Source organism: Carcharodon carcharias, chromosome 17, assembly GCF_017639515.1.
Source record: "Carcharodon carcharias isolate sCarCar2 chromosome 17, sCarCar2.pri, whole genome shotgun sequence".
Classification (NCBI taxonomy): domain Eukaryota; kingdom Metazoa; phylum Chordata; class Chondrichthyes; order Lamniformes; family Lamnidae; genus Carcharodon; species Carcharodon carcharias.
This window is the reverse complement of record NC_054483.1, coordinates 70,407,223-70,430,045: the sequence shown is the minus strand read 5'-3', so window position 1 is coordinate 70,430,045 and position 22,823 is coordinate 70,407,223. Positions and strand designations below refer to the sequence as shown.

The window sequence follows — 22,823 nt, the reverse complement described above, 5'->3', positions numbered from 1 at the left end:
CAGGGTGAGGCCCTTAAGTGGCCGTCATTAGCCACTTAAGGGCCTCAATAGGCCAAAGGGTCGAGTGAGGACCCATCTGACATCTGCACCACTCCTGTAAAATTTGATACAGGTCAGGGACAGGCAGGTAGGTGGTGGGAAGGCCATGTACTGGATTTTACAAACTCTTCTCCTCTCCCCGCATCTTCAAACCCACCAAGAAGTAGTGCAAAATCCAGCCAAATTTGTGGCTGCGCTGGCCGAAATGGAGATCTTCAACTTAATCCCACTTTCCATCTTGGGCTCCATGACTTTGTAGGTTGCGGCACTTTAGTGCAGATCCAATGACTTTTTAAATGTGATGAGGGTTTCTGCCTCTGCCATCCCTCAGGCAGTGAGTTCCAGATCCCCATCACCCACTCAGTGAAAGCATTTCAACTCACCTCTAATCTTTCTGCCAATTACATTAAATCTATGCTCCCTGGTTTTTGATCTCTCTGCCAGAGGGAATAAGGCCTTCTTATCCTCTCTAGTTAGACCCCTCATAATTTTACACACCTCAATTAAATCTTTCCTCAGCATCCTTAGCTCCAAAGAAAACAACTCAAACCTATCCAATCCTTCCCCTTGGCTAAAATTCTCCAGTCCTGACAACAGCTTTGTAAATCTCCTCCTGACCCTCTATAGCACAGTCACATCCTTAAGAATTGAATACAGCACTCTAGCTGTGGTCTTTCTACTGTTTCAGAAAGCATGACCTCCTACTCTTATATTCCAAGCCTCGGCTAAAAAAATCAAAGGGTCCTGAATGCCTTCTTAACCACCTCATCTTCCTGACCTGCTACTTCCAGGGATCTGGGGACCTGCACTCCAATATCCCTTTGTTCTTCCACACTTCCCAGAACCCTATCATTTATTGTATATTCCTTTGCCTTGTTTGCTCTCTCCAAATGCATTACCTCACACTTCTCTAGATTGAATTCCATTTGCCACCCTTCCGTCCACCTGACCAATTCACTGACATCATCTTGCAGTCTACAGCTTTCCTTCTCACTATCATCCACATGACCAATCTTTGTATCAAGTGTAAACTTCTTAACCATACCCCCTCCTACATTTAAGTCTAATTCATTGATATATACCACAAAAAGCAAGAGACCCAGTACCGAGCCCCAGGGAAGCCCACTGGAAGCAACCTCGAATCACAATCAGTGACTATTACTCTTTGCTTCCTGTAATTGCATCAATTTTGGATTCAACTTGTACTTTCCCTTGAATCCCAGGGACTTTTACTTTGCTGGTCAGTCTGCAATGTGGGGACCTTATTAAAAGTCCTGATAAAATCTATGTTGACTACATCAAATGTACGATCCTCATTGGCCTTTTTTGTGACCTCCCCAAGAAATTCCATCAAGTTAGTCAGAAATGAGATTCCCTTAACAAATCTGTACTAACTCTCCTTGACAAATATGTGCCTTACAAATGCCCTCAGAATATTTCCAATAATCTTCCCACCATCAAGGTTAGGCTGATTGGCCTCTAATTACTTGGTTTGTCCATTTTTCTCCTTTAAACAATGGTACAATATTAGTAGCCCTCCATCTCCACACCTATAGCCAGAAAGGATTGGAAAATGATGGTCAAAATCTCCACTGTCCTCCTTTGTTTCTCTTAGCTGCCTGGGATAAATTTAATCCAGGTCTGGCGATTTACCTAATTTCAATGATGCTAAACCTTTTAATATTTCCTCTCTCACCATGTTTACCCATCCAATATTTCACAGTCCTCCTCCTTAACTACAATTATGCATGTCTGCCTCTTTTGTGAAGACAGTTGTACAGTATTGATTAAGAGCCGTGTCTAAGTCTTCTGCCTCCACACAGGTTACCTTTTTTGTGTCTAATAGCCCTGCTCTTTCCTTAGTTATCCTCTTGCTCTTTATACATTTTTAAAACATGTTTGGATTTTTCTTGATTTTACTTTCCAATATCTTTTCATGCCTTTCATTTCCATATGGCAGATAAAAAACAGGCAGTGATGTGAACCTAGAGACGATAAAGGTCAACTCTGAACTGGTCATTAGGATGCGCGTATTTCAAAAAATCAAGTGAGGACATCTTTCATTTCTCTTACAATTTTGGTGAATTTTTTTGCCTTTAATAATGCAAGGAATGTTGGCACTTGAGAAAAAAATGTTCGCATTTCAGACATGCTCTCCGCCATGTCAAACAATACAGAGGCAGTATGGACAGCTGCAACGTAAAGCTACCTCTACTTTTCCCAAAGAATCAGCCAATGCCCAAAGCCCAGATGACTTTTCCAAGTGCACTGGCAATTTATTTTTCCTCCTCTTAAGTCAACCAATGTTGTGGTTTCTCTGAGTGACACTAGTAATTAATACCAACATAGGAAAGTTTGATATGTTGGGATTAGGTCAACTCAATTTCCACAGTACCCTTTGCAGCATCCTACTGGGTATATGTTGCATTGAAACCAGGGTCCCAGAGCTGACACAACAGTGTGTTAATTAATTGCAGCACTAATTCCTCTTCTGTCTGATTTCTTAACACTAAATTGAAGTAAAGGATGACTTATCACTACCCAAGACTTTCATCAGAAGTCATAGGCTCAAATGCATAAGCTTTAAAATTATAAGTCCTATCAATTCAAATTCTAAAAACTGATTAGCTCACCTGGCAGCATATATTGGCCCAACAGAGAAAATGCACAATGTCTTTTACGTGTGGGATAGCTGCGATATGTCAGTGATATATTTTTCAACACTGTGTTTGAATCATCTCTCTCAGGACGGAAGTTTTCTTTTACAAAATGTAAGGATTTGGCATGATCTGGACGTGTGGATCCTAACCTGGGATATTTTTTAAAAGAAGTTCATAAGTTCACCTTGGAACTGTCAACAAGCAGGACTCTTCCAAGAAATCACCTGACCTCGAAGCAAATTGAGAAGGAATTTTTTTGTGTTGAACTGCAAAGAATTTTGGTTAATGAAGCTGGGAGACAAAAAGGCAATCACATGGGAGAGAGGAAGAAAATCTTAATTGTGAACCTTCTTGTTTTGAAGGCAGTCTTGTTGGAGAACAAGCTGAAAAAGCAAGGCTACCTTGACTGTCTCTCTCTCTCTCTCTACCTTGCCTAAAATTATGTATGGCTATCAACCTGTAGCCAGGGAACCCTCAACTGAGTGTCACTGTTCTGCATTTGGACCTGCAAAGCTGGGACCAGTGCTGAGAACTTCCAGGCATCCATCGGAACTAGTGGCCCATCTGTACATGAGAGACTCCAGGTCGACAGCATTGAGACCCTGCGGATTTTATCCTTTATTTTATAACGCCCATCCTCCAAAACCCATCATTGCAGAGAGACTCTATCTGTTTGTCCTTTGTTTGTCTGTGTGTGTGTGTGTGTGTGTGTGTGTGTGCGCGCGCACGCGCGCGCTGGGGGTATTTCTTTGCAAAAAGATAGTTATACTTCCCGATTACAATGTGTGTTAACCAGTACGTGCAACTTGTTAAAAAGACATTTTATTTTAAAATAATTTAATCATTCTGAGTTTTTAAAAGAAGCCAGGTCACAGTCTATTTTCTTCTGGGTACTAGAGGTATAGGTACACAATTGGACCATTTATTTCAGTGGGAAAATTAAACATTTAAATTAATAGTATGACCTGCAGAGTAGTGGGCTTGATAATTCGTGCACTCCTCCCAACCCTGTTGTAACAACTGTTATAAGTTTGTTTCATAAACAATGTAGTATATGTGTGCAAAACACTGTAAACTTATTTGTTCTAAAACTTCCCATAACAATCCATCCTTTAGTCAACATCTAGTTACAAATTTAAAGCTCTACAAACATGCTGCGGACAACTTGTCGCTAATTATTCCAAGCTGGTACATATGAAAACTCCAGAGTTTGGGTTACAATTTTAAAGTTAAAGCAGGACAAAACAAATGGATCAGTCAGAAACAAAGAATACTAGCTGACATTGTTGGCCATTTACATAGAGTGACGCATGCTAGTTTTGTCTTACCCTATGTAGCCCATTTCTTCCATAACCAGGGAGGGAGGATGTTTTGGAAGCAGAGGCATGCAGGGCTGAAGGGGAGAAATGTAAAAGCCACATTAGAACCTTGGAAAGTCAACAGGAGGTAACAAAAGTAATATATTTAAACTAATAGTCTATATTAATAATCTTGGAGCAGTAAAGGAAATAGACAATTCAATAAGAATATGTTTTAAAATTAAATTATATATATTATATATATATATATGTGTGTAGAGAGACAGAGAGAGAGAGAGATATTTTTAGATAGATATACATATATAGGAATGCACATAGGGACCGAGGATGAATTGTCTTTAAAAGTTGAAGGCATGGGTATCCATAGTCACACCTATGTACAGCTTATTCCCCTCAGTTTTTTTGTAGGAATCATAATAGTATTTTAAAAAACTAGTGTTATGGGACTGTGCCATCAGACTGAAAGATTGATAAGCTATCATCCAGAAATTTCCTTTTGGCTTAGGTAAATGTTACCTTTACAAATTATTTAACACAGTAAGATGCATCATGTGGGAGATGATGATTTTGCTGCTGTCAGGTTCAGTCCCCACAGCTGTCCTTGACCTGGACCAGCATACCATCATCCCACCTTGAAACAATTCCCAATCGAAGGCTGCCTGACACCTATCCCCACATTTTATTTAGCTGAGCCTGGAAAACAGTTGGGGGTCAGGTCAAGTCCCTGCAAAACAATGCACCACCTGACATACACTCAGGTGATTGGAGGATGAATTGGCCAAATAATCTTTTCAGTGCAATCACGGTTGATTAATTAATTATTTTTTCAAAGGTTATGGGTGTCACTGGCAAGGTCAGCATATGTTGCCAATCCTTCATTGCCCTTGAACTGATTGGCTTGCTAGGCCATTTCAGAGGGCAGTTAAGAGTCAACCACACTACTGTGCATCTGGAGTCACATGTAGGCCAGACCAGGTAGGGATGGTGTATTTCCTTCCCTAAAGGACCTTAGTGAACCAGATGGGCTTTTATGACATTCAATGATAGTTTCCTATAATACAAACATAGCTGGCCACTTAAATGTGGGACTACGTACAGCTAAAGCAAACTGAGTTGACCCAAATATTACCTAATCCAACAAAAGAACAAATTAAGATTTTCTCTAGAACATTATTTACTGAGCTGGTTCGTGTATTAAAATTCCTTACTTCCTAAATGATCTCATACATTTATTGACTATTTTAACAGGAAGTTATATTCCTGGGTCCAATGTTGCAACGTTAGCAGGAAACAATTTTGGAGGGTGGGTAGAAATTCAATGGAAATCTTTCAAAGATTGGAAGGAAGCATGCAATTTAGGTATTAAAGAACACTGTTCCTTACTGATCAGTGTCTTTTTCTCATGCAACTACTGTTTTCTTTTCATTAGAGGAGAGTACATAGGGCAGAATTTTCCCCTGTCGAGGGGGGAAGTTCAGGAGCAGGCGCGTGCAGGCGCACCTCCGATCGATGCCCCCGATTGGGGGGGCGCTGCCATTATACATGGACGGGCCAATTAAGGCCATCCCAGCGTGATGTCCGCCAAGAAGCACTATGCGCTCCCTGTGAGGGTGGGGGGTGATTCCCTAAGCTGAGATTGTGCTCTTTTGCGCATGCGCATGAAAGAGTGCACTCATCTCCCTGAGGCTAAGTGCTGCCTCAGGGAGATCGGCGCCAAATTCAAAAATGTTAAAAATAGAAAAATGAAATTTCCCTGATATGTCCCCTCATGTGATATGTCACATGAGTTGGGACATGTCTATCACTTTTAATTAAACTTTTATTAAATTTTTAAAAACCTACATGAAACCTCATCCCGCCCGTGGATGAGGTTTCATGCTTTTTCTGAAGCCCACCAGGGCTCCCAGCCTGCCCGCCAACCTTAAGTTAGACGGGTAGATCCTTTAACTAGTGCAATTAGTTTTTAAATGGCCTCAATAGGTCGTTGACAGGTCGGCGGGTGTACAGCTGAGTCGGCTGTGCCCTCACCGACCTGAAAAATGAAATGACGTGGGGTGACGCCGGGAGTCCCGCCTAACGTCATCCCACCCCTGCACGCCGACCGGGAAATCCAGCCCATAGAGTCTAAAGGCAAAATTAACTTTAGAGTTGCTATCTTATGATTATACGAGCTTTTTATACATATTATGTATAAACGCATTTTGGCTATTGAAAATAAAGTCAGCAGCATGCATTCCCTTCATGTGAAGACAATTTTCATTGTCATTATATTCAGGGATTACAGGCTTAAGGCATTAAACCAAAGTGTTTAATAACTGCATTATTTTAAACTGTGAAGAGAGGGAACAAAACCTAGCTTTCCATTATAATTAGAGGCTTAATACTTTGGTTTTTTTTGGTGGGGTTGTAATACTTCATAAAATCCTTTTACCAGTTCTCAGGGAGTTACATGGGGATTACTCACCACTACAACACTCTCAGAAGATTTCTAATTATCAGTGGTTTTCAAAAAGGCAACATGGAACTCTTCATGATGATTAGTATTTGGGAAAATAACAGTTGATATTATGGCTGCTATTACATCAGATACTCTCAACCTAGAACACAAAGCCTTCGGGAGGCTTTAGTTTATGCACTGAACATCAGCAGACATCAAGAAGTTGGCAGGTCATGATTAGGCCCTCTCACACCAACCAATTTATTGTTGGTAGGGTGGAGAGGCAACCTGCTCCAAAAATTCCTGTCAGTGCTAATGATGTAGAATGGCTTGGAGTGATTCAGCCTCTGTTTCAGTGCCATCTTGTGCAGTGTGACTAATTTGGTGTCTCCTCTTGACAGGCTGTTACAGATCACTGAAAACAGCTTAAAACCTATCTCCGCAGGAGTTTGTTTCCTAGGATGGAGCTTATTCAGATGTGGCGCACTGATTATAAGTGGGCATTTTTAATATTAAAAAATCTCATCATTGCCTGCTGCAACCTCTTTAAATCAACTTTTAATAAGGTCTAAACAGCTAATCAAAAAATTCCAACAGTACAAATACTTCTGATGCATTGAATGAATATTAAAATATTCAAGTGATATTAATTATCAGGAAGTGCTTTATATAAACCAAATTGCCTGGAACTATATAAAACATCACATGGGGCAGAATTTTCTGCCTGTCGGGTGGGCTGATCGGGAGTGGGCGCAGGCAGGCGCAGACCCGATTGGTGACCCAATCAGGTCCGCGCCGCCATTTTACATTGGCGGCCCAGCATGACAGGCACCCAGAAGTGCTATGCACTCCCTGTGCGGGGGTGTGGGGGGTGGAGGGAGGAGTGGGGGGGGGGGGGCGGGGCCTGAGCCGGGAGTACGCTCCTTTGCGCGCATGCACAGAGGTCCCTCAGGGAGATTAGTTTTAAGTCCAAAAAGTTTAATAAAGTGGTGAGAAACTGTCACATGAGCTGGGACATGTGCATTAATTTCAATAAAAGTTTTTTGTCAAAATTTAAAATCATTCATGAGACCTCATCCCGCCCGTGGATGAGGTTCCATGAAAAATGGGAAGGCCGCCTGGGCTCTTCGCCTTCCCGCCAACCTTAAGGTTGGACAGGCAGCCCTGTTAATTATTTTAATTGAGAGGTAAATGGCCTTTAATAGGCTTTGACAGTTTGGCGGGCGGGCACCCGAGTCGGCTGCATGCCTGCCGAACTTAAAGTCTGAATGACATGCCGTTGCGTCGGGACACACGGCCGACATCACCACATGTCATTTTATGCCTCGGTGAGCGGGCCTCGCCCCCACTCACTGAGCCAAAAATTCAGCCCATGATGTTTTCATGCAACTTTGTGATATAGTGAAGCTTGGCTGAAGATAAAGTATAAAGAATAGTAAGTCCATTTTTGTAAAGGCCCGGACCAAAGAATTAAGAATCGATAAAGAAGCTATTCATCTCGCACATTTAATGAAAGATTTATATTCTTACAGGCATTTCCTGCTGAATCATAACGATGTCTAAATTGGAGGTCGCCAGAAAGAGCATGAGAGGCTAAGCGGGCTTGCTTCTCCTTTTCCAGCTCTTCCTTCAGGATCAGCTTCCCAAGGCCTGACTGGATCTGGACAATTACAAAAGATAATTCCAAAAATAAACAAACCAGTATTTCTGAACAGTAACTAATGCAGCATCAGTGAGTCCGAGTTATTGTGCGGAGTTTAGCTAAACACTGCTTGGTTTTCCCTGTGGACGATGTCCCTTTTTGAAAATAATTTACTTTGAATTGTTTCAAGGAGCTGAGTACAAACATGAGCAGTGGTATGTTTTGGGCAGGAGTACAAGACAAACAATTCTATTTTGATTAAGAATTCATTTCCTTTCCATTAACCCAAGCAATACCGAAGGCGAAAATTAACAACTTTGGTTGGTGGTAGTCTGCAATGTGGCCTGTCTTATTAGATTCTCAGCTGTATGGAGGGAATCCTTAAATGAAAGGAAGAAAAAGAAAGCCTTGCGTTTATATATCATCTTGTATCTTTCATAACCTGACGACATCCCACAAAGCATTTTACAGCCAAAGAAGTAATTTTGAAGTGCAGCAACTGTTGTAATGTAGGAAACGTGGCGGCCAATTTGTGCACAAGATCCCACGTACAGCAGTGTAATAAATAACCAGATCAATCATTTTAGGTGTTGGCCAAGGGATAAATGGTGACCAGGACCACCTGGAGAACTCCCCAGTTCTTCTTAAAACAAAGCCCTGGGATCTTTTACATCCACCGGAGAAGGCAGACAATAAAGTGCTTTGGAAAATGCTGAGTTTGGTAGTAAATTTTCAGTAAAAACATCACAAGGAGTATACAAAAATATTAATTTGAACCACAGGAAGGGGGAGATGGTACTGGCTACAGATTGTTTAAAGAAAAATAGATAACTTAAAAAAGTGCAAAAAATACATACAAATATGAATAATATTCTTGAACTGAGATAATAGGATTAATATGTGCTGACAAATTGAAAGTCAGCTTAAATTCAGACAGGATTGTCTCATCAACATAACATCAATGGACAAAACAAACACATGCATGGACACAGATTAATGAATTATTAATATTGCACCAGTCACAAAAGATTAGATTAACTGTTATTGATTGTCATTTGCTTGTTTCCTTAACCTCATCAATGTTATGAATGGTAAATTTAGGACATAAAAATACCATTCTTTTAATAATACATTCTAACAAGTTGGTCATACTTTACTGAGTTGCTCCTCCTGGAGTTGCCTACGTCTGAGTTTTTCCTCATCTTCCTCTTCTCGCTCACTCCCCCTCCTCCTGTCCATTCCTAGTGGTAACAAAATACAACTTCAGAGGATTGTGATGATATACTGGCAGGGGTGCAGGCTTGTCCAGGTTTAAAACCAAAGACGGATGAAGCCAGCAATCAGCTTGAAGACTTAGTCCAATTGAGATGGATTTTAGAGAGGAACTAGATCCTAACTCTTAATAACTCTTTCTCCAAAAGAGAGATATATAGGTGGTGATTTTTTCTGATGCATTAATTAGACAGCTGGCAGGCACTGTCATCACACCACCCAGCCACAATTACACCGTAATCCATCTTGGTGATTGGATCTCATTAGCAAAGTGTGGAAAATGGGCTCTCTGAGGCAGCACACTCATCAGGGAGAGTGTGCAATATGTGGGCCGGGTAGGGGGGGCGGGGGTGGGGAATGTACAGGTTGAAGTATTTTCAAGGTGCCAGAGCAGCAGGAGTCTTCCTCCTGGTGTCACAAAAATAAAAATAGGAAAAAACAATCTGGTCCATTCTAAGAGCAGTGGTCCCTTTCAGGGCCCCTGGTTAGACTACTCCAAACCAGGGACTACCCCGAGCCAGGAACAAATGAATGGAACATGTGCAGGCATGGACACCCATTAGCCCATGAAAATTGCATTAAGTCCTATGGTGGGTGTAGAAGCACCATTTAAATAAGGCTCTTGTTTGATCCAGGTGAGAGTGCTGGCTTCCCATTAATTAAATTGTACTTGTCTTGGGCAGCCAATGGGCATAATTGCATTATAACATTTTTGTTTGCCTACTTCCCATTTTCCAGCATAAATGGGGCAGTAGGCATAAGGGAATCACCCATGTAGTGATCCTAATTTTAAAAAGAACACACTTTATCACCAAAAATACGTTAAACCTAAATAAATATACATACCTGGAATATCTTGTGTTCCCCTGATTTCTTCAGGACTTCAATGTTAGGTGCAAAAATCACCAGGAATTCATGAACCCCACCAAAAACACCCTCAACATGCTATTTAGTGGCATGTGCAATTAGAATATTGGCCAAGGGATTTGTGATGAATTTGTAATTAACTCAACTGGACATGTCTCACTGTGCTGAATTATTGTATTTTAGCTGCTCCACAGGTTTGATAACAATGTGTGCCAGGATGAGTCAAGTACAATATTCTCAGGTGTGTAAAGCAGCAGTGAGTGGCAATGTCAGGCACCCATTGAGAAAATGTCTTGTTAATGAAGATGGCAAAAAAAACAAAATATTTTTGTTCTCAAGTTACAGAGCACATCTGAAACAGTTTAAGAATTTAGAGAAAGACTGAGTGGCAGAAACTTATCCTTTTCCTACTGTAATTCTTCATCAAATATCTGAGCTAAAATCTAAAACAGAATTTTTTTAGCCTATACTAAAGACTCAGTAAAGAGTTTGGGCCAAGAGAAAACATGGCTTGTGTTTTATATAAACCTCACCAGTCTCTCTTTCCAACCACATTAATCAGCTGGAGAGACACTGCTGTCATATATTATGAAGGAAATCAGTAGTTTGAAGGAAGTTGGAAAAACTGTTAAAACCATCCCCCACCGAAAAAGTAAGAAACACATTTATGCATGAAGTATTATATTAGGTCAATTTACTGGCACCCAGACAGACTCACAATGATAGTGCTGTATGGAAACAGCCAACCAGATTGCTGAAGACTTTTGAGAAAAGCCTTTGGGCACAGCACACTTTCTGGAAGGCTAATTTTAGAGATATTAATTTAAGTTCCAATATTAAAAATCTTTAAATCCATCCACAGTGCAGAGTGTTGATAACTGAAACCTTTTATCTACACTGATAATGCGAAAACTGAGATGCTTCCTCTTTGAGGGAGATCTATTTGTAGCAGCATGCCTGATGTGAGCTGTGTTCACCTAGGAAGGAGAAACACCTAAAGGACATTAGAGAAAGGAAGGCTGGCCCTGAAACAGATATAATTAAAGGGATAAAAGCAAAAAATTGCGGATGCTGGAAATCCTCTCCGCAGATGCTGCCAGAACTGCTGAGTTTTTCCAGGTAGTTTTGTTTTTATAATTAAAGGGATATTGTTTACACAGAAACATTGTCTGACAAATCTTATTTTTTTTATAAATGCAAAGACAGATAAGTCAGAAGAACGTCATGTCATTTCCAACCTGATAGCATTAAATGCAAATGAAACATTCCAATATAAATTATATTTTTGCGTCAGTTGCATATAAATGGAAAATAGATCTGTCACACATTGCTTTTTGAACTGAATACCCCTTTTAAGTCAGGAATTTAAAAGAGGGGTTAACAGCAACACTCCATCCTGCAGTGCTCACAGATCTCAGCAATGAATTGCTGAACACTGTGTAGCAGTGCTTGTACCTGAGCCTGCACCAACATAAACAGTCAAAAGCTACCTTCAAAATGACCTTCCGCCTCCTGGATTTACATTCTGACAAAATGTCTCACCCAGTTGCTGCACTAATGGATTTCTGTCTTTGGTTGTTCAGCTCACAATTGCAATTGTGAAGCGATCAGTTTAACGAGCGATATTTGGCCAATGTAAGTGTATATTTTTATTTTGATAAATAGCACAGCTTGTACACTTTTAGCATACTGGGTCCAACTAAACTATAAATTAAATGACTATAGCATCGATTGCCATCTCAAGAGAAAGACATTAGAGTTCCAAGGCTGCTTGTCATTTGAACTCACTGGCTCGCTGAGGGAATCAACTGTATTTGGCCAAGGAGCTAAATTCAGTGACATAGGATAGCACAGGGTCATTGTCTGATTCAGCCTCCAGGATAATTAAGAGTGGCACTTTCCATTAAGAACATTTCTGGCTATTTCTTGTGATAGACACCACTTTTGGTCAGTCAGTTCTAATAAGAGCCAGCTAAATGAGAATTTGTTGCACTGTTGACTTCACCTACCTGCACAACATGACTTCATGACACATGATGATGTGGCAATGAAAATGTTGGTCGCAACAGAAAATCCTGTTTGCTAAGTCATGTGAGTTGAGATTTAGTTTTTTTATTCAGAGTATATTTTTTTAGAATGATTAGCATTATCAAAAACAAATGAGAAATTTTGAAATGCTGGAATGTCACCTCAAAAATTTTAGTTTTGGCAAGGTTATCCTGACAAACTTACAATGTTATCTTTTGACCTAAGAAAACAGAAAGTTTTAAAGAATCATTAATGAGCCGCAAGGCCCATTTGTCAGGCTTTTATCATACCTATGGTACCCGGACCTGGCCAGTAGTCAGTCTCCACCTCAGAAGTTTGATCGGGATCTGGAGCCTGGGCAGCTGGGAACTTGGATGACTTGATGATTTCCACGCCTGTCTTGAGTTGTGCTGCCATTGCAGCTGCATCTAGAGTGGCAACCAGTGGGAACTCAGCATGTGCTACTGTGTCTGAAATAGACTGGGGTTTCCTACTAGCCTGCTGTAGGCTTTCAGCACCCTCCGCTAATCAGTACAGCGTTAGTGAAATCTTTTCATCACAAATAAAAATCATATTTGTCTGGCATAAAGTTACTATACTTGGTTTAGCAATTAAATCTTCAGATTAAATACCTTAGAATGGGTTAGTCATAACAGAAAACAAAACAAGTAATTATGGAATGAACTATAGCACATTTATATGGGACCTAATATCGCAGGACTCACTTTTCAGTGCATAATGTGGCTTATATATTAGATTTAGAATTCCTAACACTCCTGTCTGCAAGCCTCAATATTCACTGTGGTTAGCATATGTGATCTTAATACTTTGTCTTAATTTAATTTAACATAGTCATTAATTTTGTATAGCATAAAGCATAGAATTTTTAAAAAATCAATTGACGTTAAAATTATTTACACAAAGCACAATAATCATTACTTTAAGATGCTGGCTGTGTGAAGGCAATTTTCATGTAAGGGAAATCCACTAGCGAAGAGATACACTTGAGGGGAGTGTAGATTGGAAAATCAATATTACAGTGTTGCAGCCCTATCTCCAATTCAGTTTCTTCAAACATGGTCCTTCATTGGGGGCTCAGGGTCAATGATCTTACCTGTTAATGTAAGTGTATTTATTTAATCTAACAAAAACAACAAACCATCTCCAAAATATATTACTTGCGTCCCATTATGTCCATTCCATCCTAGTAACCTATTCATTTGTTTTAACTATCATCTTACTGCTGCCAGGTCTGGCAAACTCCAAATTCTCTGAACTCCGCCACCATTTTTAGCCCTGATGGTGTCCCTCTCTAGGTTCTCTAGATCCATGTCTCTGCATTTAGTCTATCTTCTCACAGTTCACTTCCTTGACCTTGGAAAGCTTGAAAATTCTAGCCTAATCAATAAGCACCAATATGGTTTATGACATAGACATCCTGCTGGTGATCTTGTTGACTGACACATCCCTCTGAAATTCTGTTCTTAAGCAATTTGGTGAACCATCTGTCCTCATCTTGGGTCTCTTCAAAACTTTTGACAAAATCCGGCACTGTACCATTCTAAACAGGTTACTGCTATTTGCTCCTCGCACCAAAGGTATGTTCACGGTTACCTAATGTTAAATCCTCCAATCACAAAGCCATAACAGGAAATCATATTTGTGTGCTGGGGGCAAGGCTGCAGTGCTGATTTTTTTGACCATGCTCTCCTCATAGATAAAGCACTGGATTGGGAAATTTACCCTTTTAGTTTCCTCTTAAATTGCTCTACCTGTGCTGCAGTTGGTGGCTTATTTCCAGACTCTTTTCCAAGAGCTATTGGACTCTTTCCAACATCAGTACTTTATTGAAGTCAGGACTAATTTGAGTTTCCAAATCTAACTCATCTTTTCAGGACATTGAAACTACAGAAATCTATACTGCCCTCAGTACTTTTTTCCACTTAAAACCTTCAGACTTCCTACCTCCTCATCACATTTGCTGAATTAATTAATCTCTTTTTCAATTTTCAGCCTTAGTGGAATACTGTACTATGGGCCTTGGTTTCCAAACTTTTTTTAAAAAAGTCCTGCCAGCCAATTTCAAAACTAATCAAAGGTACATCTCAGTGAATAATGAGGAGTTCATCTGGTCATGAGTAAGAGTCAAAAAGCTTCTAAGTTCAATCTAACTGTGAGGTGTGACACTTTTGCTATGTTATGCTTGGAGGAAACAGGTATTGTTTAGAGCAGCTATTTTTATTTGATTGAGTTCATAATATTTCAAAAACAAAATTCTAGCTGCAAGCTTGGTAAGAGGTCAAAGTGATTGAATTTTGAATCGAAGGTTTCACAAATAGATGTCCGAGTATAAGAGTGAGTTTATCTGCTTGCACTGTTAATGCTGTCTTAGTGATGTGAGGACAAGGAACAGATTTCCAATGCCAATTTAACAGGTTACTAATGCCCCCTGGTGGCCCAGATGAAACACTGGGGAACATGTATGTCTCCAGCTTACAGCTCCATTATCCAGGTCTGTTTCTAAGAGTTTTGGCTACTGAAGGACAACCGCATCAGGCATTGTTTTATGACATAATAATCAGATTTAGTGTACGCAGTGCTATTGAAAGGTCAAGCTAGCAATAAACTGGGAAGAGTTAAAGGAAGGCAGGCTTGGTATTTGGGGGGTTAAGTTGGGAGCATTCCTGATTGTCCATTGTAATTTTAGCAGAAGATCCTCAGGAACCTCATCTGAATGGCATAAATGCTGGCATAAGAGACATGTTGATTTATAGTGTAAATAATAAATCCTTTGAGGCTTATAGTATTTCCACACCACTCTATTAGCTAAATAAGATAAAATCTGCTATTTTTATATTGTGCTGCCAACAGAGATATGTATTTTTATTTTATTGTGGTACAAATCAATCATTACTCTAGTACAGAATGCTGTTCAAAGGAAAAATAGTTGCTGGGAAAATAGGTTGGTTTATCAAAAACCTTTTATTCCTCAAACTGCATCGAGCAAGGTGGTTAATAGGTAGGTAACTGGCATGCCCTGCATCCACCAATACAATGCTGGCACTTGAGAACAGTGGATTTAGGAGGAGGAGAACATTTTTTAAAAATGGTTTTCCATACTTTAGGAGATTCATCAATCCCATGCTTCTATTGGAAAGTCACACCCAAAGGATGAAATCTTACCTCAGTTTTTAAATGAGGGATGGTACCATTTCTGGGTCCTTGACCCTGATGGTTTAAGAGGTCCGCCCGTCTGCCGATCTTTTGGAGGTGGCCAATTAACAGGCTGCTTCTGGGACCCCTGATCAATTAGGGACAGTGGAGGATCCACAAACGGGAGGGCCAATAGGGATGCCCATGGCTGTGGGTGGTCAGCCGTTTTGGCACATTGTCCCTCTTCTTTCTACAGATAAAATGCTAATTTTAAAATTGAATGGAAACTTAATTTGTATTTAGAACTGAAAAAGCCTGATTGAGGTTTCTTTTTAAATTCTTCAAATTACTTGATTTGTTTAAAAATAAATTAAATATTAACAACGAAGAGTTTATATTATTTAAACTTTCTAATAACAATGATTTGCTGCTATCTAAACTTGACAGAATAGAAGCATCTTCTTATTTGAAAGACCTGCAGTTTAAGGAAATTCACGAACAGCATGACTTCAAACAGTACTTAAACATTAATATGAGTGAGTAATCATGGCAGGCACATATTAATGGAAGGGTAAAGTAGAATCATGGTCATGAGCAAAACAATAAAAAGAATTATAAGGAAATAAAGAAATGTGTGTAGTATTTAGTAACTTTGAAGCACGAAATACATGGATGGAAACATGCACACTGAACAATTCTGGTCAAACATAAAAAACAGCTCTTGCACAGTCATTTTCCTCAAAATGTTGAATTAGATGTTGAGTGTTGCAGTTGGTTAATATACTGGACTTTCACCTATGCGACCAAGATATGCATCCAACCTAGATTGTAGGATGAAAATCACCTCCATCTGCTGGCTGCAAGTTCTTGGTGATAATAGACTGGAAACTTCAAACTGGTTCCTAGCAGGTCTGGGTCTAGTTCACAAACTGTCCATAATTGGGCATAAATTTGGACTGAATTAATAACCTCATCAAGGGAGACAATAAGGTAGCAAATGAATAAATGAATAAGAAAATTATCTGGTGCAATAGGGTGTTGACACTTGATCCAAAATGTAAAAGCTTTCCATTCTCCATTACTGATGAAAGCAAAAAAAAGAAAAATGCACTAAACCCTTCTCTTGCAAAAATGTTTTTTAAATTTAATACTCCACCCTGCCCACCATCACATTTTTCGCAGTGTCCTTACTAAATAGACAGTGCTTAGTAAGGCTATAGACTTCTCTAGAATTGCCAATATTACTTGACTGGTGAGAGGGTAGCAGCCTGAACTAAGCTGGATGAAAATATTACTCTTCATTGAAAATTACTGAAATTCTTCACACTAGATTTGACTTCTGGATACTTCTGGGATTTGGTCTTGCAATCATCTGATCATGAAACAAACCAGTTCAACTACCATCTTATCAAGCAGCTAAGATAGCAAGAGTTTCTTAGTATTCAGCAAAGCTAATATCTCAGGAATAACACATTCAATTAGCTATTTTAGTTATCAGAAGTCAAAAACAAAGAAGAAGGGAACTGTACCATATTGCTTGTAGATAGGAGGCTTTCTGTATATATTAGTTCCTTGGTCTGTGGAAAGAAAGTTGTACAGCTTTTTTAATTATTGCATAATACGTTTGAAAAAATGAATCCTTTTCAATAATACCAAGCAAAGCTGAAAAGGCATAACGATCTAATACAAGATGCAACACAAATAATAGCAAACATCAATGTGACATGCTAGTGTCCATCATAGGGGATACCAACAATCAGCTTCTGCAATAAAACAACAGGACAACTTGTGTAGGTACCAACACTGAAAACTGCAAATGCTTCAATATATGAATAATTAGCACAAGGATAATGGCAACAATTTGTGATTGAAATTTCCACATATCACATGAAACTTTATATGCCACAACGAGTTTCTGCTTCTAAAGTTTTTGATTCAAGTACATTCTCAAACAACATCTTATTTTAAATGACATTTATTGAGCACTGCCATTTCTCTGGTAGAAGTCAAAATAGAATTTAATTATGAACGATGCTGTGTAACCTATGCTCTGCATCACAGCTTGCTTGCCAAAGATTTACATAAATATCTTCAGGATTGTTGATGTAAATTAGATTATGAAGAGCACCATCATTATTTGAAATGGGATAGGATGCGGTAGGTTGGTCTACGACCAAGAGAGACTCATTATTACATTAGACAGAATTAAAACAGTGACTTGCAGGCTCAGTGTGTCACTGTGCAGGCTATGTGCCACACTAGATGGCCCCAGCACAGCATCAGGCAGGATCATTAAATGACTGTGCAGGGCTGGTACAACTCTAGGCAGATCCAGTATTGTAAAATGTAGGTTCAATATGAAGCTCGGAACTGTCTGCATGGCACAGGCTGAGGTTACGGCACTGCTGGTTAGGCGCAGCGCAACACAAGACATGGCAAAATTAGTGTGACATTACACCAGGTCAGTGTATCACCAAGCAGATTTAGTGTATCGCTGCGCAGGGATAACGTTATCTAGCAGCCATTGTGTCACTGGGCGGAGTGAGTATGACAACCGATAGCTCAGTTTTGAGGTTTGTTTAGACATTGTATTGAATTAGTCTACATCTTAATCATTAGTAAGTATATGACTGACATCTCTCAGGAGTTTTAGAAGGAGTGCTTGAGCACATCAAAGTCAACAAGCTTAAAGTAGAATGACACAAATCTTATCTTTCCAGCTTTAACTGGGAGAAACTGAGATCAATAAGATACATGATTTTGAATTATCAGTCTACTCTATATTCATTAATAGAAATCTCTCAAACTTGATTGTGAGGGATGTACTTCAATAATAAACCGCTTGAAGCAGAACACTGGATTATGGAACATTACAGCCTCATTGTTGCTGATGCGACAAATAAACATGAAACACACGGAAAACACAATGTGCCAGGAGAGATCTAAAACACCAACACAAGATTCTTTAGTGTGCCTTGTCATCCCTCCAGTTCATCAATTCAGTGCATGGATCTGCCAAGAACTTTGAAATTGGCTTTCAATTTGGAAAATGTATTTTCTAATAGGGAAGTAACTGTGTATTGGAATGGGGAAATACCTAAAGACTTACACTTATGGTCATTTTACGTCATCATTGCCATCTCAGACAGACCATACCCATTACTATATCATCATTTTATTATGTTAATTCATGTATTAATACTGCTGTCTGCAGGTAGAAATTGTTTTGATATCATGTAGTTATATTCCACCAGAAGATATCAGGGCAACACTTAATTTTCCTGAGACAGCCAGAAGAACTGGTCCTTTTGGAGGTCAAGATTTTCTATTTTAAAACTAGACTCTGAGGGATGCAAATTGGACACTATGGCACCAACAAACAATCCAGAGGCTCAACTAAGCCTGACTATTCATTATGTTTTAGTGACTCTGCTTGTAAAGCTGTTTGTTCTCACAGTTCCTTCCTTCAGGTTAAAGAGTTCTCAATTCTCTTGCAAAATTCTCTCCACGTAGAATAACTTTCCTGAGAATAATGAATCCTGATGCGGCTGATACATGTGTTGCCATTTTGGAACTGAGGCATGGAGATCTGAAGGTCCAGGCACAATCCCCAGTCTGTATTCAGGTAGCTCAACTCAATCAGGTGGGGCTAATGGGTGCCTGAAATAGTTTGTGTGCTCCTGAATTTGGGCAGTGACAACTCAGCCAAGATTTCCTTTCCTGAATTCTACCCAACATTTCCACTAGAGCAAAGGTTCCCAGTGGAAGATGCATGTGTGGGAATATCAGCTGAGGACAGGTTTCTACTTGGCCTTGATACCTCCCACAGGGGAATACTCTGCCAACGCTCACCATCTAAGCTCAAGCAAGAATGATCACTGAGAACTATCATGACAAGACAGGAAAATCAGAGGAACACAAAGAAGAATGAATCCAATTGAGACAAAATCTGCTTTCAACAAATAATAATCTGAGTAATATGAAAATAATTTATATGAATAGATTGTGATAGTCATTCTGTGATTTTTTATGGTGACAATAATATCTCATCACATTACCGTCAGGGTCTTAATTTGGAACTTGTCATGAAAATCTTCTCAATGTATAGTCACAGCAAAAAATACTGCATTATACCGAAAGACTATCTTGGCTTGTATTCCTACCTTAACTTCTCAAATAATTATATTTTGTTATACCAATTTTGTGCCTTGCTGCAGTGTATTCCCTTGCATTTTTGTTACTTGTATGATACAAAGTAAATCAGTTTTTAATGAGTCACCATGAGTCACTTTTCCACCACTTGTCCTACAGCTTTAATATCAGCTCCCTTTCACTTCTCTTTCGAGTGTCAAACCTTTCTTCACTACTGTTGTTCAGTCTTAAGCAACCAAAACTGAAATTAATTGTCCTATAGCAATATACCTCTTTCTACAATACATTTCTTTTATTCTTATTAATTATACATATATTAATAAATAATAGCCTTTTGCCATACTTTCTATGTTCATTCATGGAGTGGACCTACAAGAGACCAAAGCATCTGGTAGTCAGGCTACATTTAAATGTTACTGCGATCTATCATAACTGTTTAGTATCATCTGCTTTTCCTACAAACCTAATACATCTTCCCAGAATATATAAATTGTTTATAAATACCTAATTAAATCTGTGTAAACTCAGTTGACAGATCCAGGCCTTTGGAGTGGTTAACGTACAAGCATTGATAGATACTGCCTGTGTAGTCCATTATTTGTCTGATAGACATTGCTGCTATAGTTTTGCTTCATGCTGACCAAGCTCAGTAATATACTGTCAGGTGAAAACATGAGTCTTGAAGTAAAGCTAGACTCGGGGCAGAGAATAGGTTGCTGCTTTTTGCTATATCCAAAAAGGGACAGAGGTAAGATAGGGAATTATAGCTCTTGTTTTAATGTTTGCTGCTGAACATGCATTCAAAACTATCAAAATATTAACAATTAATGGCTGTCCATTACAAAACAAAGAATTGGATTTTTGTTCAAAAATGTAATCTTTCAAGTCCATTTTAGGAATCCCCAGACCAAATTGAATGGGTGTGAATTCCAATAGACATCGACATGCCTTTTACACATATCCATACTGTGAAAGCAGTCTGAGGACTTGTAAGCAACCCACATGTTCTATAATAGGTTAGTGAGTGCCTGTATAGGCTTGCTTCTTAAGTGTGAGCACTGATTTAAAAATTGCATCCAAAGAATCTGTGAGGAGAAATGGAGACAGGACATAGAGACATAGCTATAGCCTATACTGCAACACTGAAACTGGTGTGGTTTAACTCCTACCTGGAAGATGGAAATGTTTGGGGGCCTGAACATAAGATGGTGTTAGAGGCCTGCTCTCTGGGCGAATAGGGAGAGGGGAGTTCCGACCACTGGATGGCTCATTGCCTCCAATAAGAAAAGTAAAGGATAGTGAGAATGGGATAGATTTTTTTTCATTTTACATAGCAAAAACAGATGTGCAGTAATAAAGTAACTAAAATTACTTTACAGCAAAGTAGCTCCAGTTACACTGTAATGCTGTGTTACTTTAACTATCAAGTTTGATACATTCTTAAAGGATGTTACTTTAAAAACCTTTCACTGAGTAACACATTGCAAGATTTTGTTTCTAATAAAATACATACAAAGAAATTTATTTTAACACCAATGAGCCGAAGTGTTTAAACACTTGGACATTTTGGAGTAATACTATAATGCAAGGCTTCAACATCCAATTTGGCTATATAAATATGAAGCACATATTTATATATCAAAGTCAAAATGTATTATAATCTCAGATGGTTAAATAAACTACATTTTATGTGCAATAATTGAAGAGTTTTCATCATATGAATTAGAAGAGGTAATAATTTATAAACTGGATTATCTGAATAGAATGTTCTTCTTTCATTACTCTCTGAATATGCTACAGTTTTGAAAGGGCATCTCTTCAAGATAATTATTCAGTTGGTCTGTATAAAATTGAAGAAAATTAGAAGTCATAATTCGCTACACAAGAAATATTGTAAAACCTAATATAAAAATCTGTATTTGATTCTCATTGTCAGCCTACAAAGTACAAAAAGTTGATTATACACAACATAGCTTGTGAAAAAGTAACAAAGTTGACTTAAATACTGGATGTTACAAGTGACCTTACTGCATTCCTTAAAGAAATAAGACACCATCATGCTCAAAATAATACATAAATAATCCTGAAATCTAATTTAAAATGTCTAAATTAAAGATTATCCTGAGGCAAACAATTACCAAAGATGGGTATTTTTGCCATTCAAGGCTTCACCACAAACCATAGTGCAGATCCAAGGCCAAGCAGTAGAGGTAACTCCAAATGTACTAGTAGCTGCACTGACAATGTTTCCTTAGAGTTGGATTGTCTATTCTGCACTATACCAAGCAATTGCCAGAGAACACCAAGCCACATAAGGAAAAAAGTGAGTTCAAAGAAGTGTGTTTTAAAAGTTTCTTAAAAGAGGTGGAAAAGCACTGAATTTCAAGGAGGGAATTCCACAGCTTAGAGCCTAGGCAGCTGAAAGCATGGTCATTAATGATGGAGCAATTAAAATCAGGGATGTGCAAAAGATCAGAACTGCAGTACCACACATATCTCGGAGGGTTCTAGGGCCAGAGGGTGTTATTTATTTATGGAGGCATAAGGCCATTGAAGGATTTGAAAACAAGGATGAGAATTTTAAACATTAGGTGTTGCTAGGCCAGAAGCCAATGTAGGTCAGTGAGAATGAGAGTTTCAGCAGCAGATGAATTAAGTGTGCAAATAAGCAGGATGTTAGGAAATTATGCACGTGTGGCAACACCGTTCCTTATAAAACACTTACTCAGCATTAAAAGATCTATCTTCATCTTAATCCCTTAAATGCAAAACTGTTTTCCTTTTCAGCAGACATACCATGCAAAGACAAAATGCAACACATGGTTGTTATGTTTTCTGTGTTTGCAAGAATTTGAAAGTAAAAATGTAGGCAATGACATACCTATGTAGAATGGAAGAGCTGCAACAAATGATGCAATAGAGATGGATAAGCAAAATTGAAAAATAAGAATAAAGAAAGCATGCTGCAAACACAGGGTGAAGAGTAACATATTCTGGTTCTCAAACATTTTCTGTGAAACGATATCTAGAATCAGGGCTCAGTGGATACAGTAAATATTTATTCTTTGTTCTAACAAAAGTCCATTCAATCTTTTACATTAAAAACAAAAAACAAGTCTGTCCTGCAGAACGGGTAATTGGCAATAGCACATCATTTTAGAATGACTAATGTACTAACATCGCATATTATACGAAAACAAATTGCCTTCGGGGGTTAAAATTAATTGTACATAATTGGTATCATGAATGGAGTC

The 22,823-nt window shown here is 38.9% G+C and overlaps 1 protein-coding gene across 7 annotated transcripts in view; it reads right to left on the bottom strand.

The window, feature by feature from the left end:
* Nucleotides 1–22,823, bottom strand: part of ablim1b (actin binding LIM protein 1b) — a 279,577-nt gene that overhangs the window by 25,675 nt on the left and 231,079 nt on the right. For 4 of the 7 annotated variants that reach the window (XM_041209206.1, XM_041209209.1, XM_041209210.1 and 1 more), the window contains 6 exons: nucleotides 22,451–22,468; nucleotides 16,947–16,994; nucleotides 12,555–12,692; nucleotides 9,250–9,338; nucleotides 7,986–8,115; nucleotides 4,028–4,092 (listed from right to left, as the gene is read on the bottom strand). In XM_041209206.1, the coding sequence (XP_041065140.1) occupies nucleotides 4,028–4,092; nucleotides 7,986–8,115; nucleotides 9,250–9,338; nucleotides 12,555–12,692; nucleotides 16,947–16,994; nucleotides 22,451–22,468 (488 nt within the window). The remainder of the gene's footprint in view (nucleotides 1–4,027; nucleotides 4,093–7,985; nucleotides 8,116–9,249; nucleotides 9,339–12,554; nucleotides 12,693–16,946; nucleotides 16,995–22,450; nucleotides 22,469–22,823) is intronic. The other 3 variants (XM_041209211.1, XM_041209207.1, XM_041209212.1) reach the window with 3 other exon arrangements.